This window comes from Athene cunicularia (assembly GCF_003259725.1).
Source record: "Athene cunicularia isolate RWA chromosome 2 unlocalized genomic scaffold, athCun1 chr2_part1, whole genome shotgun sequence".
In the NCBI taxonomy this organism is placed as follows: Eukaryota; Metazoa; Chordata; class Aves; order Strigiformes; family Strigidae; genus Athene; species Athene cunicularia.
Genome location: NW_020799095.1, coordinates 126598053 through 126611212, shown reverse-complemented (window position 1 = coordinate 126611212; position 13160 = coordinate 126598053). Strand labels below are relative to the sequence as shown.

Sequence of the window (13160 nt, the reverse complement as noted above, 5' to 3'; positions counted from 1 at the left end):
ATGAGAAAGGGTATCATACTATGCTATGTCTTGTTCACCAGTCTTTTTGTTGGTTTTTTTGTTACAGCAAATACTTTTTAAAAGCTCAGCCTTGGATTCCAAGGCCATTCTTTATAACAGCAATAATCTGTAGCTCAGCATCAAACTCTTTAAAAAAATATGACCATTTTGTAATTGCTTCCTATAATAATGTCCATTCCTGTTCCAGTGAGCTATCTCTGAACTTCCTTCCCCACACATACACAAATTATTCAGGCTATTTTACTGGTCAGCTTTCATCAATGTAATCGCTCTTTTATGGAAATATTCATACCCTGAAGAGCAGTTCCCAAGTTTTATAGCTCACAGAGCATTCTCATTTTTAGTGTTGTCAGGTAATTTCTTCTTGCGCTAAAACCAGTTTGATTATAATTATAATTGTTAGTAATACATAGGTTGGGAGATCTAGGTAATGGAAAAATACCAAGGTAATACACATAATACAGTACAGTCTACAGACTGTTATCCACTGCTGTTGTTTCACATCGCACCAACAATACAGCCAGGAGAAGTCTGAAGAGTATCAAGAAGGACTTAAGAGCCCTGGAAGCAGCAGTAAGGGACTCTGGGGTACAGGAAGTTTTTTCATCAATCCTCCCAGTCAAAGGGAAGGGGTTTGCATAGACCCATTGAATCTGTCAAATCCACAGTTGGTTATGGAAGTGCTGCAGCCAGGGGTTTGGCTACTTAAAACATGGGACCCACTTTGAGAAACTTCATCTACTGGGGGCTGATGGGGTCCATGTGTCAGAGAAGAGGAAGAGCATCTTTGGTCACAGGCTTGCCAAGCTGGTGAAGAGGGCTTTAAACTACAGGTGCCAGGGGAAGGGCACTTCATTCCACTCCAACCAGCTTGATGCCAGGGCCAGCAATAGATGCCCAGAGCCTGAAGAGGCATCACAGGTCAGCCAGGGCACCTGAAGAGCAGCACAAAATTATTCTAGCCAGAGCATCAGCTTCAACAGGGGCCCAACTTAACTGTCTCTATGCAAATACACATAGCATGGGGAATAAACAAGAGGAGCTAGAGACATGCACACACCTGCAGGGCGGGGGAGGCCAGAGCCTGCCGGCCCGGCCCTCCCCTTCGTGTGCCGAGCGGTACCGCGCCGGGAGCCGGCGTTTCGGCTTCCACGGGGGTCTCCAGTAGGGCTGTCTTGTCCGTGCGCCTCGGGCAGGGCCGCGGTGTGGACCAGTGCTGGCAGAAGTCCCCGTTATCTGGGCGCTCGTCCACGGCTGAGCCTTCGTTTTCCCGTTGAGCACTGCAGGCCACAGCTCATGTTAAATGTAATAAAGCTTTTCGCTTTGCGGACGCATGTGGGGTGTCTGCAGGTGCTGCTGCAGCCAGTGAAGCAGGTAGCAGAGTGCTGCTTCAGAATACCTGAGTAGTTGAGCTCTGAGGCAGAAGACAATCTCGGGAGTTTCTCCTTTCAGAAAATATTATGTTGATGTTTCGATGACCAAGTGTTGAACTTAAACGTTGTTTCTTGGATGCAGAGTTTTGAAACTGAATTGCCACTGTACCTTTATTCATCAGTTTCCTTATCCGTAGGAGCTTTGATACATTGATAATGGATATCGTACACAAATTTCTTCTTGACTTAAGTGTTTTTTCTCTGTATAATGAGCAGTCCTATAACAAGTGTATCAGCTCTTTATTTCCTGATTGTTTGAGAGTGAATTTTGGATGTTTATCTCTGAGTGGTAACAGTACCCAAGCCTTTTGAAATTAGCTCTTTACTGCCTGGAAAACGCTTGAGCAAGACCCAAAACTCTGATATCACCATTGTATTCAGGATGTTAATTTTTGCACAGTTCATATCTGAAAGGTTGTTTGTCCACGGTTGATAAGTAGAATTTAATCTATAGTTATTCGTTTTTGTCAAGAAACATTTCTGATTCTGTTGCCCAGTGGGTAGCACACACCTTTTGGATGTAGTCAAGCCATTCACTGAAAAGCACCATGTGGTGTAGATGACTGATACCAAGAATGAACTAAAGCATAGGTCAGAGGCTGAACTCATTAAGCATGTTTAATTTACATTGCAGATGATCTTACATTCATTTAGATGACATTTTCCTCTAAACCTCTTAAGTTATGCAAATAAATTACGTATCCTCAAAAAATTACCGTTAAAACTTGAGTTTTGCAGAAGCTATCTTATATCTTAATCTTCGGGTTTTTTTCTATACATGACACAGTCTTCAAGAAATAATACAAGAGAAAAGTTGAGAAACAAAGATTTAGTAAAAATATACTGTTCTTGAAAAAAGTGTGCTGCCACTTTTGTAACTGCTTTATCATAAAGTGTATCCTTTTATAGTGGACAAGGTGAGGGAGGGGAAGAAAGGTTTTGTCTATAAACTAAATACATAATTCTAATCAGCCTAATAAATGATGCATGACAAAGTTGAGTTTCAGATATACTACAAACTTCTGAATGTTTCCTAAGTGCTTTGGGTATTTGGCATTTTTTTTTGTAAATTGGTATTTTCCTGTAGTTTTGGTTTTTTGTTTTTTTCCAGGAGAGACATACCGGCTTTTAAGTGGTACAGAATATGTTGTTGGACGCAAAAACTGTGCAATTTTAATTCAGGATGATCAGTCCATCAGTCGAAGTCATGCAGTTCTGACAGTAAGTCGTCCTGAAACAACCCCTGTAAGTAGCCAGCATTTTACCACATTATCAGTACACTGTGTGGATAATTCAGTCTGCCATTACCATAACATAATCTTGTTTAACTCTCACTGGTGTTTTATGCTTGGAGTAGAACCATTGACCACCTGTCTTGTCTTAATCTTGACTTTTTTTTTAATTCAGGGTTGTTTTCATGTGTTGAGAAATTTAGTGGTGTAATTCTAATGATCCAAGCTCCCGTTTATCCAAGAGTGAAGATTCACTAGGAATTTTTATTAAAATAACCATAACAAAATTATGCAATTAAATTTCATTACATAGGCAAGTTTTAAGTCTTGGTTCTGGAAAGTGGTCTCTCTGCAGGCTTGGTGTTTCATTCCACGTCATTAATTCTGTTTGCTTAGGGGAATGAAGCTAAAAATGTCCCAAGGAGAACTAGTAAGTGGCAATTTACTGTCGCTTATGTGTTTCAATGTTTACATTTTGAAGCCAGTCAGTGGGAATTTCATTTATGTAACTGTATATAGAATTTGAAATTAAATATGTGAGGGATTTTTTTTGTCCTTTTAAGTCTGCAAATAGTGTGTAACTGTGTAGCAAAATTTCATAAAAACAGGCTGACTGTTCTCATCGGCTTGTGAACCATTTGGGAAATATGTGTCTGACCTCTTCTCAAGACATACTGATGTCACCATGCCCTGCAGCTTGTGGAAGGAAGTGAGGGAAAGTGGCTTGGGCACCTATGCCAGAGCTCAGTGGTAGGTAAAAGCATCAATAATAACTCTCGGAGCCTTGCTGAACTGCACTATCAGAGGCTTTGGGCTAGTGAGTGATTGCCTTGCACAGCTTCCAAAAGACTGAGTAGAAGAAAGACAAAAGTTCTGTTGCTACAAGTATGTATGTTTTCTCTCATTCCTTCACAGTGAAAACCAGAAGATGAATAATTGCACATAGCCAGCCTCATTGTCCAAAGTCTGTCTTTAGTATGGTATTTTGTGGCCTTTTTCTTATTTATCTACTGCTTTGATCCATAATGATAGTAACCTGTTTCTGATAAAGCTGTTTCATTCAGATAAATTATAATGGCTTATTTATGTTTATTTTCAGAGCCAGTCTCTCTCCATCCCTATATTAACAGTAACAGATACATCTAAGTATGGTACCTTTGTTAATGGATCAAAACTCAATGGCACTTCAGTGTCTTTGCAGTCTGGCGACAGAATCAACTTCGGAGTCTTTGAGAGCAAGTTTAGGTAAGTGCTTTAATTATAAAATACCAAGTAGAACATTGCAATTTTTGGATAGAGTATTTTAGCAGATCATAAAACTCAGCGATACATCAATGATGAATTTTTAGAAAGCAAAGGAGATGAGTAGTATTTTGCCTGTGTTCCATACCTGCTTCTGCCATAGTCTTCCATTACATGTTTTTATTATATAATTTATTTTGACACTAAGAGATTAAAATTGTTCATAGTGAAGTGTTGGCATTTTAGAAAATGTATCACATATGGCGAGTGTTTTCAGGCTATCTTAGGCAGTGAACAAAATTCTAAAACGTACGTGTTTTAAAGAAGGAAGAGTTTAGGGTAGGAGAGAGCTTGTCTGAGCTCTTGTTAGCTGTTAATAATGTAATGAGAAAAGAATTGTCATAGCTGGAGGGTACTTTGTGAAGCACTAGCCACTGAATGCTTGTTGCTGTGATGGATGACTGCATTCTCTTTAGTGAACCCAACTTGTTGATTTTTCAGCTTTAACATCGTAGCCAGTGCTATTTGTTTGAATATACCAAGCACTCCTTGAAGTGACAGATAAATAGAACAAATTCTAATGACCATTAAAATCAGCATTAAAGCAGGAGAAGATGGCGTTGTTCCTTAAAATTTGACTTGGTTTTGTTACTGCTGCTGGTATTATTTGACAGGAAAAAAAAAGCACTCTTCTTCACTTACTACAATAAATGATTTTTGATATTTTAGATAAACATACCCAAAATATGGTATAGGAATCTTGCTGTAAGATGAGATACATCATGACTTGTACCAGAAAGCTTATTTAAGTTTATTTCTGCTTTGTAGATTAAACAAAATCAAATCATAGAATTTGATATGCTGTAATTCCATATGGAAGATCCACAAATGTAAATAGGCTTATGGTCAAGGGTAATGGTAGTGTTAGGAAAAATTTACTTGAACTTGCTTCTTAGATACTTATTTTTTAAATACTAATCTGCTCATGGACAGTTCTGTTGAGCATACTTTTGCCTTTGGAAGCACACACTCAATTTCTTCTTAGATTCCCTGAGTTTGCAGTATGCTTTAAGCACTAATTCTGTGTGATGTCTGTGAAAGACCCAAAAGTCCTTAGAAATATTTCAGACGTCGAGTCAAAATGTTGGTGGGTTGTTTTTTGTTTTTTTTAAATAAAAATCAGTATTTACTTTCTTTGGGAAATTTTAAAGCACAGTCTTTGATCTAGGTAAAAGTATGGGTGTTTTTTTCTTTTTTGTTCAGTTCAGATTTCCCTGAGACACAAACATCATGTCAGCTCTGTTCATTGTAATGATTGACTGAAAAAACTAAAACAATTCTATTTTACTCATTCTTTGCAGAGTAGAGTATGAACCTTTGGTCGTCTGCTCATCATGTTTAGATGTAGCTCAGAAAACTGCTTTAAATCAAGCCATCCAGCAGCTTGGAGGCCTTGTAGTGAATGAATGGACAAAAGAGTGTACTCACCTTGTAATGGTATCAGTAAAAGTTACTGTTAAGGTATGTTGGGCTTTTGCACATTGATGGCATTGCTTTGCAGTTTTCCCACAAATATTAATTAAATTCTAGACCTGCTCAAGATTTTCCTCTACAAAGCTATGAAGTCAACTCTGCCTTTTCCAAGTTTAGAAAGAGGTGTATGTTGATGGGAGGTTGGAGGGAAAGAAAAGTCAATTTTGAAGACGGTTACTGATTTCCATCAGTTGCCTTGTAAATTTTCATAACTTTGGTAAAGAGAGCAATTAAAAGTTAGGCTTTTAGAAGCGAAACTATCCGGCTTTTTGGTAGCAAAGTTGAGTGTTGTTCTATTTTTTTGGGTGACATTTTCCACATCTAAGATTTTAAAATGCTAATGTCAGTTGAACCATATTCTAGCTGAACTTTTTCTATACATTAAATATATATTTTCTGTCTTTTCAGACTATATGTGCTTTGATTTGTGGTCGACCAATTATAAAACCAGAGTTTTTTGTTGAATTAATCAAAGCTATTCAGTCCAGGCAACAGTTGCCAAATCATGAAAGGCAAGTATTGTGTTTTCAGTGTCACAATTAAAGTTTTGGGGGTTAGATTATCAAATAACTACACATTTATCTGATCATGTTTGACAAAATATGTGATTCATGGTAACTTTATTTGTGGAAGAATGATTAATATGACTCACATCTTAATATTCAGGGAATTTTCTTCCTGTCATCACTAGAGTTATAAAACGAGCTCTTGGAATTGATTGTATGCTCAGTGATGTTACTAGCTCTAAATAGGAACTTTTTTTGTTGGTATGTTTGAAGGAACATTTAAACTCTTCTGGGTGTTGATACATTAAAATCATCTTTTTATAAAATAAATTATATCAAGCTTATTCATTATGTAGACATATTTTCCCACCATGCAGCTAGTTACTGAGTTTACTGTAAATTTTGGTCAAAACAGAGTTAGCCTGACTATTGAATTCCCTGAAGTATCAGGGAAACTAATGTGCATTGGTCTTCACTATATGAAAACAAAATACTTGTTGTTTTCATGGTTAAATTAACTTGAAAAGGGAATTCTTACTTTGGAATAAATATGTACTGCAGAATAGGCTATTTGGTTATTTACTCTGTGTAGAAAAGTGTAAAATAATCCCATTGTTGTATGCAACAATTTCATCTGAACCTGTATTGCTCCTATTTTTACCTTGAAAAGGGAAACAGTTGTGTTTCGTTTGGTTTGTTTGGGGTTTTTTTTGTACAAACACATGATTTATTCAGGTGAGAAATGTCAAATGTGTGTTTTTAGAAGGTAAACTGCATGTGTACCTGGTTTTTTTTTTAATCATTTCTATTCTTTGCATGCTTTGGAAGATACTGTGAAATGTAATACACAATGAATAGAAATTCTAAGAGTACATGGCATTTGAAAAATAACATGTTGAACTCTTAATGCTAGTTAACAGGGAGAAAAAATTGTGAAATTACTTTAAATGCATTCAAGACACGATGATTTTTCTGGATGTATTTTAACCAAGTGGATGCTGGACACCAGACACTTGAGTTGGGGGAGATAAGCGATGAAGAAGAATAGAACTCTCTGTTGGTTTTACATACATATGGATATACACACACACACATATGTGTTAGGACATAGCAATTTATTTTCTTTAGTGGGTCACTGATAGAATAGTTTGAAGAACAGGGTGGGGGGGAAAGGGCAACTAAACAACCCTCAGTGGTGTACACATGGTGATGGAAGCAAAGCTGCAGAGGATTCACAATAAGCTGCACTTGCTAGGTGGTGATAATGTATTTCACAGAATGTGACAGTACCTTGCTAGAAGAATACAAGTGCCAATCTGGAGCAATTGGTAGCAAATACTCTTTAGTTTCTAGATGCTGTTTTACATTTGCATGGGTTTATGTAATATGACAAATCAGTGATCTGTGAGTGGTTTAAAGCTCATCTGGTCTTCATTTTCAGAAGAAAGGGGGAATCTTCATGAATTGTAACTTTTCCTTCTATGTTCTTTTATAAAGACATGAGTAAACAAGCTGTTTGGAGTGCTTGCTGAAATATTGGATGTAAGGGTTTTGTTGGGTTTTTTTTTAGTACAGATAGCACAAGCCATAAAAAGCTAGCAATTGGTTGTGCAATCTGAAATTTGCTCGATTTAATGTTATCCAGCTGTCAGACTGCTGTTACTGTCTGTTACAGTAACAAACAGTGGCTTGGGCTCTTGAAACCAGGATGCTTATTGTCCATTTCTTTTAATATAGGAGTAACAGTATAATTTGGCTGTAAAGTGCTCCATAAAATAGAACCAGATGGATGCTTCCCTTTCTTAAATATTTTTGCTAACTATTAAGACCCTCAGAGGAATTGAGCTTACTAAATGTTAGTGACACTAGCAGTATATCCATTACGTAGCTTTCAAAGAGAGAGTTGTGTATCAAGCCAAATAAGACAGCCAGTGAAATATGCAGATCTTTATTTAAAATAGTAACAGTATTTTAAATAGGTGATTTTTTTAAGATATAGCTTGTGGGAAGATCTTGGAAATTTACTTAGCAGCTGTTTGCATTCAATTTCAGAAAATACTTTTAATTTTCACAGGGAATTTCTACATTGTGCATTGTAGCTAGAGCTGACCCGAGCTGGTACATCTGCAAGACACTAAACAACTTGAGGCAATACTAGTTTGGATATAAGAAAAGTGTATTGATGTGGTAACACAGGGCAACACTATTAATTAAATCTTGATTACTACTGTAGAACTGATCCCAAAATAGTCTTAGGGAAATGCAGCCTTAAAGTTAAAAAAATTTTAAACTTCTTTTTGTTTATCCCAAGATTTCACAGAATTGCAAACCTGCAGTTTGCATATGAATGTGAGGCTTCTTACTTGAGACTTTTTATGGTGAAGTATATCACCTCTGGTACTCTCTGATAAACTATTCAGGAAGAACAGTAACTGAAGATTTCACTAACATTTTTTATTACAGCAGTCCAGTGTAAATAGTGCAGGGCTTTGAAGAAGTAGGAAAGTAACTGTCTTCAACAGAAACTCATCAAGAATCAAAATCTATGTATTGAAAGATTCAAGACTGTAGAGGGTCTATTCTGGATAATGGTGTTACTGTTCAAAGCTTATGGGGAGAGAGTACAAGGAGCACTTCAGAATCCTAAGATGGAAAAAACTAATTTGCCTTTTGAGCTTAGATCAGCTTGGATAAGAGTTTCAAAGGAAAATCAAAGGTTTCTTTGAGGAGGAGATGATCAGTTAGAGTTCCTGGCTGAAATTAAAAAAACAGAGGTTTGAAATGTCTTTATAGAGAAACTATAGTCCAGTTCCAAAGTAATAGGAATTGCTGTTTCTCCCTTTTTACTTATCCTTTGGTCTTTCAAGATGAGTTTGTACCCTGTATTTATCTTAGGTTAATAACTGTCTTTACAGGACTCAGTATCTGAGTTGCCTTATGCCTTACAAATAGTAGATTCTATTGTATCTATTTCAATGCAACAATATTTTTGCAAACAGACTTGAAAAGGTTGCTGAAACATCAAATACTCAGTTTTCAAAACCTGATGGTTTCAGACTGCTTAATTTCGATTGTGTACATGAAGCTTTAGGAATTGACAGTGAAGAACACAAGAAAAGAAAGATGATTTAAAATTAACTGTAATTATGTAGTATATTTTAGCCTGTCATAATTGAATTACATATTTGGATGCAGTAGAAAATTTACGTGCTTATTCTTGTGTTCCACTGTATGTGAACGTTCACAGTGTCTGAAGAATGTTCATGTTTTATAGATGGTGCATTTTTTTCAGAAACTTAAATTTCAGCATTTCACAGAGTATGTTTCTTGCTTAGAATCTGCTAATCTTTGCATAAATTAAAAAAAAAAAATTAAAAGCATATCCATGTTCCTCAAATGAACTCCTGGTCACTCTTCTTGTATTGGACAAAACAATTGAGAATCTGCAGGGTTAATCAGTTCTCTATCCCACCAGCAAGAAAAGTATACTTATTTTCTGTCATGTTAGTAGGCTGTCATGTAGTGTGATGATACACAATGTCTTGATCAAATAGAAGAGGAGGGGTGGCTCTCCCCACCTGAGGGGTAGAGGAAGCAAGATGACTAATTTTATGTGGAGTTTTACTATTAGCTAGAGTAAGTACAGAATGAGATTGCAGTCTTGTTTTTAACTATTAGTGGAGAATATGGATATGTGTACAGCAGATGGTTAAAGTGATTAGATTGAATACATTCCTAAAAGTGTTGTCCTCTTCGTTACTGAAGTAGAAAGTCTTGGTCTTGACGTAAATGTTGAGAAATTAGAGACTGTTTCTTCTTAACAATCTCTTGAAAAAATACTTATATAAATAGTTTTAACAGAGAAATGCAGTATTTTAGCTTCAAAGCTTTACTCTAAACCAGAAAGGACTATGAGTGGGTGCTGATAGGGAAATCTAAATTTTCTAACTTTAATTTTGTGTTCTTGCAGCTTTTATCCTCCAGTTGATGAGCCTTCCATTGGCACTGAAAAACTGGATTTGTCTGAGCGTCATGAAAGGAAAAAAATATTCAGTGGAAAAACTTTTGTATTTCTAACTGCCAAGCAGGTAATCATGCTTTACACTGCAAAAATGTTACAGGGGTAGCTAAGGGCGGATTCCATTCTTGTGAATTTGCACTCATTGTGGGTTCATCAGGAAAGAAGGATTTCTGTGTATTTATCTTCTTACAATATAACGGCCTAAGCAAGATGAAATATAGGGTGAGAAACAGAACACATCACATCTGCATTAGTGCAGCACTCATAAGCACTATGCTGATAGTTCATTATGCTGATACTTCTAAACTGACTGTATTTTAAGATTTTTTTTTTTTTTAACTTGCATTCTCTTTTTAGCACAAGAAACTGGGTCCAGCAGTTATTCTTGGAGGAGGGGAAGCAAAATTGCTGACAGAAGGAAGAAAAGAAACATCTTTACTAGTTTCTCCTGAAGTTTGTGTTGTTGATGTGGGGTTGACAAACTCTCAGATCCCAGGATCTGACTCCATGAGAAACTGGACTGATTCCATTTTGACTGTCTTGCAAAGGTGCATCACTGTTCTCTTGTACAGTGGTAGGGTAATTTCACAATTTCTGCAGAGGTTTAGTCATGGTGTTTGCATATGTATTTAAGCAGTAGGATGCTTATAAAGAGGGTATTTTCTTCATTGCTTTAAGTATTTAGCATAGTAACTCACATTTCTTGAAGCAGGAAAGAAAGGACTTTGCAGTTCTGTGACGATTTGATGGGGGGTTTTAGTTTGTGTTTTCTTTTTTGGAGGATCCAATTCTACAGAAATTCATTGTAATGAAGCTGCTTTGAAGTTACAGACAGGACGTGTGTTTTCCTCTGCTGTTTAATATATTCTAAGAACGGAAAAAAGAATTTATGATTTTTCAATAAATATACATATTTATTTAATGAAAAACAGATGAGATGGCGCCTTAAGGTCATGTGGTTCACTGCTGTCTAATTTGCATACAATGTTTCTGAAGAGCAGCTTCTGTTTAATGAAAATTAATTTTTGTTTCAGTGGTAGGTTTTGTTTGAGAGACCAGACTGCATATTTTATAGATGTTAGGATTTTCATTATGCCATTTTATTAAAACAATGCAAGAAAACAAAATCCCAATCATTAACCTAATACATAACCCTAGTTTCCCTGAATTTTCCTGCTAAATAGAGAAAACTGTACTCAAGATCTTTTCATGGCTGTAGTACAGAAGAAGGGGGAGGGATGAGTCTGAGTCTAAGTGACTTGCAAGAAGTGCTTAAATCTTTCAAGTCACTTTCCATTCACACACATTTTTGAATCAGATAGAGCACAGTTGGTTAAATTCCCAGAAATCAGAGAGGGAGAGATGCGTTGTCCAGATTACTGGGACTAGACAGTGGCTACAGCAGCAGGAAAAGTGGGTTTGTACATGTAGGACATAGGTATAATGATGCTGATTTACTGTATTGTGAAAAATTGTAGTGTAGACTGATGCTTTTTGAAGGAAGGAATGAAATGTTTTGTACTTTGTCGTATCTGTGTCCATTTGTCTATTCATCTTTTAATCTGTATTGATGAACTTTTTTTTGTTTGTTTTTATTTTATTTGTATATTAATAGCAAGGATCTCAGGGCTATTCCTGAGGCAGAAATTGGATTGGCAGTTATCTTCATGTCTACGGAAAAATACTGCAACCCTCAAAAGCAGCTTGGTAACAAAGGTAATCGGAAGAAGGGTAGTAGTAAGTTAACAGCATTAAAGAGTCAGTATTTCGTTTTGTACAGGGGCATCAACTACTAATCTTCTTTTGTTTTGTTTTGCAAGATCACTAAAATAGAATAGTTCTGTATGAAAAATGTATACAAGTCTGAAGAGGTAATTGTTTTTTAATGGTCATGATAAACTGCAATGAAAATCATAAGACTCTTAGATGTAAATAAAGAAGTAGCCAATCTAAAATTAGTGTAAAAAGCAGACATATAGTACATTGATCTTTAGAGGAAATATATTTTAAAAGTCTTCTGAAGTTCACATTTTTAGTGGCCATGGAATTAATATGTATGTGGTAGTTTGAATTCCATGCTATTCTATCTTTTATGAAAAGATGGAGTAAAAAGGAGGTAAAAGACAAATATTAGTTATTGAGAGGATAAGAAAGAAATTAATTTGTAAAGGCTTTCTTTTTTTGCACAAAAAGGAATTTGCTTCAGGAAAATTCAACCCCCTCCACCCAGTTCAAAACCAAATATAATCTTGATATAAGAAGTAAAAATAGTGAGACATGATGGCCACATTTCCTGAAGTAACAGTTTGAGGGTGAACACCTCAAGTCTCAACATGGAACTTAACTTGAATTTGCTAATAAAAGTAGTAATAAAAATCTTAGAGAGACAGAAAGAGTTTTTGTTTGTCTATTTCTTTTTTCATGCCTCTTCCAGAATTGTTAGTATATATTTTTGTTTCTGTAAAATTGTGAGAGTTACGTGTAAAATTTTAGGTTCTATTCTGTTCTAGAAAATGTTGTATTGGGTAGAAAATCCTACATTTTTTTAAAAAAATCAAACAAAACCCCCATAAATCTGTCTTTACATATAGGAACATTACTTACTCAAAAATGCATTTTGAAGAGAGAAGGATATATGTGCAGTACTGGCAGAGGTCTGAAAAATGTTTTGATGGACTAGTATTCATGTATAAATAACTTGTATATGATCTGTTGTCTATCAAGTGTAGAAAACAATACAAAATAAATTCTCAGATTAAATTTAAAGGTACTGACCCTGCAGACATATGAATAAATCATAACTGCTGATCCTCGTTTCCAGTCTGAATGATTCAATTGGATAAAAATTTTCTGATTGAATTGTGTAAATGGACTGTGTATCAGGCTTTTAAAGGTAGCTATGCTAGCAGTTTATTTGCTATGAGAGAACAAAACCTACGGTTTGGGAGTTATAAGAAAACGTCTATGTATGTGTTGCAAATCAAAGGGATTGTAAAGAAGACTTCTTTCTCTGATCTTGTCTCAGAACAACAAATAGAAACATATATAAGATATAGTTGCTCAAGGAGGAGACCTAGGTGTGTCTATAAGTTTTTCCTCTGTAGGTTACAGTGGTAGGAAAAATCAAATGTATAAAGAATAGGTTATGTGAAAGGATAATACTGTCAATACA

At 35.9% G+C, this 13160-nt stretch overlaps 1 protein-coding gene across 1 annotated transcript in view; it reads left to right on the top strand.

Annotated features, from left to right (window-relative positions):
• The first annotated feature begins 451 nt into the window (after positions 1 to 451).
• NBN (nibrin) overlaps positions 452 to 13160 on the top strand; it is a 31590-nt gene continuing 18881 nt past the window's right edge. The window contains exons 1-8 of the mRNA XM_026841491.1: positions 452 to 467; positions 2566 to 2699; positions 3786 to 3931; positions 5290 to 5449; positions 5870 to 5973; positions 9938 to 10055; positions 10346 to 10536; positions 11604 to 11704. Of these exons, the coding sequence (XP_026697292.1) occupies positions 452 to 467; positions 2566 to 2699; positions 3786 to 3931; positions 5290 to 5449; positions 5870 to 5973; positions 9938 to 10055; positions 10346 to 10536; positions 11604 to 11704 (970 nt within the window). The remainder of the gene's footprint in view (positions 468 to 2565; positions 2700 to 3785; positions 3932 to 5289; positions 5450 to 5869; positions 5974 to 9937; positions 10056 to 10345; positions 10537 to 11603; positions 11705 to 13160) is intronic.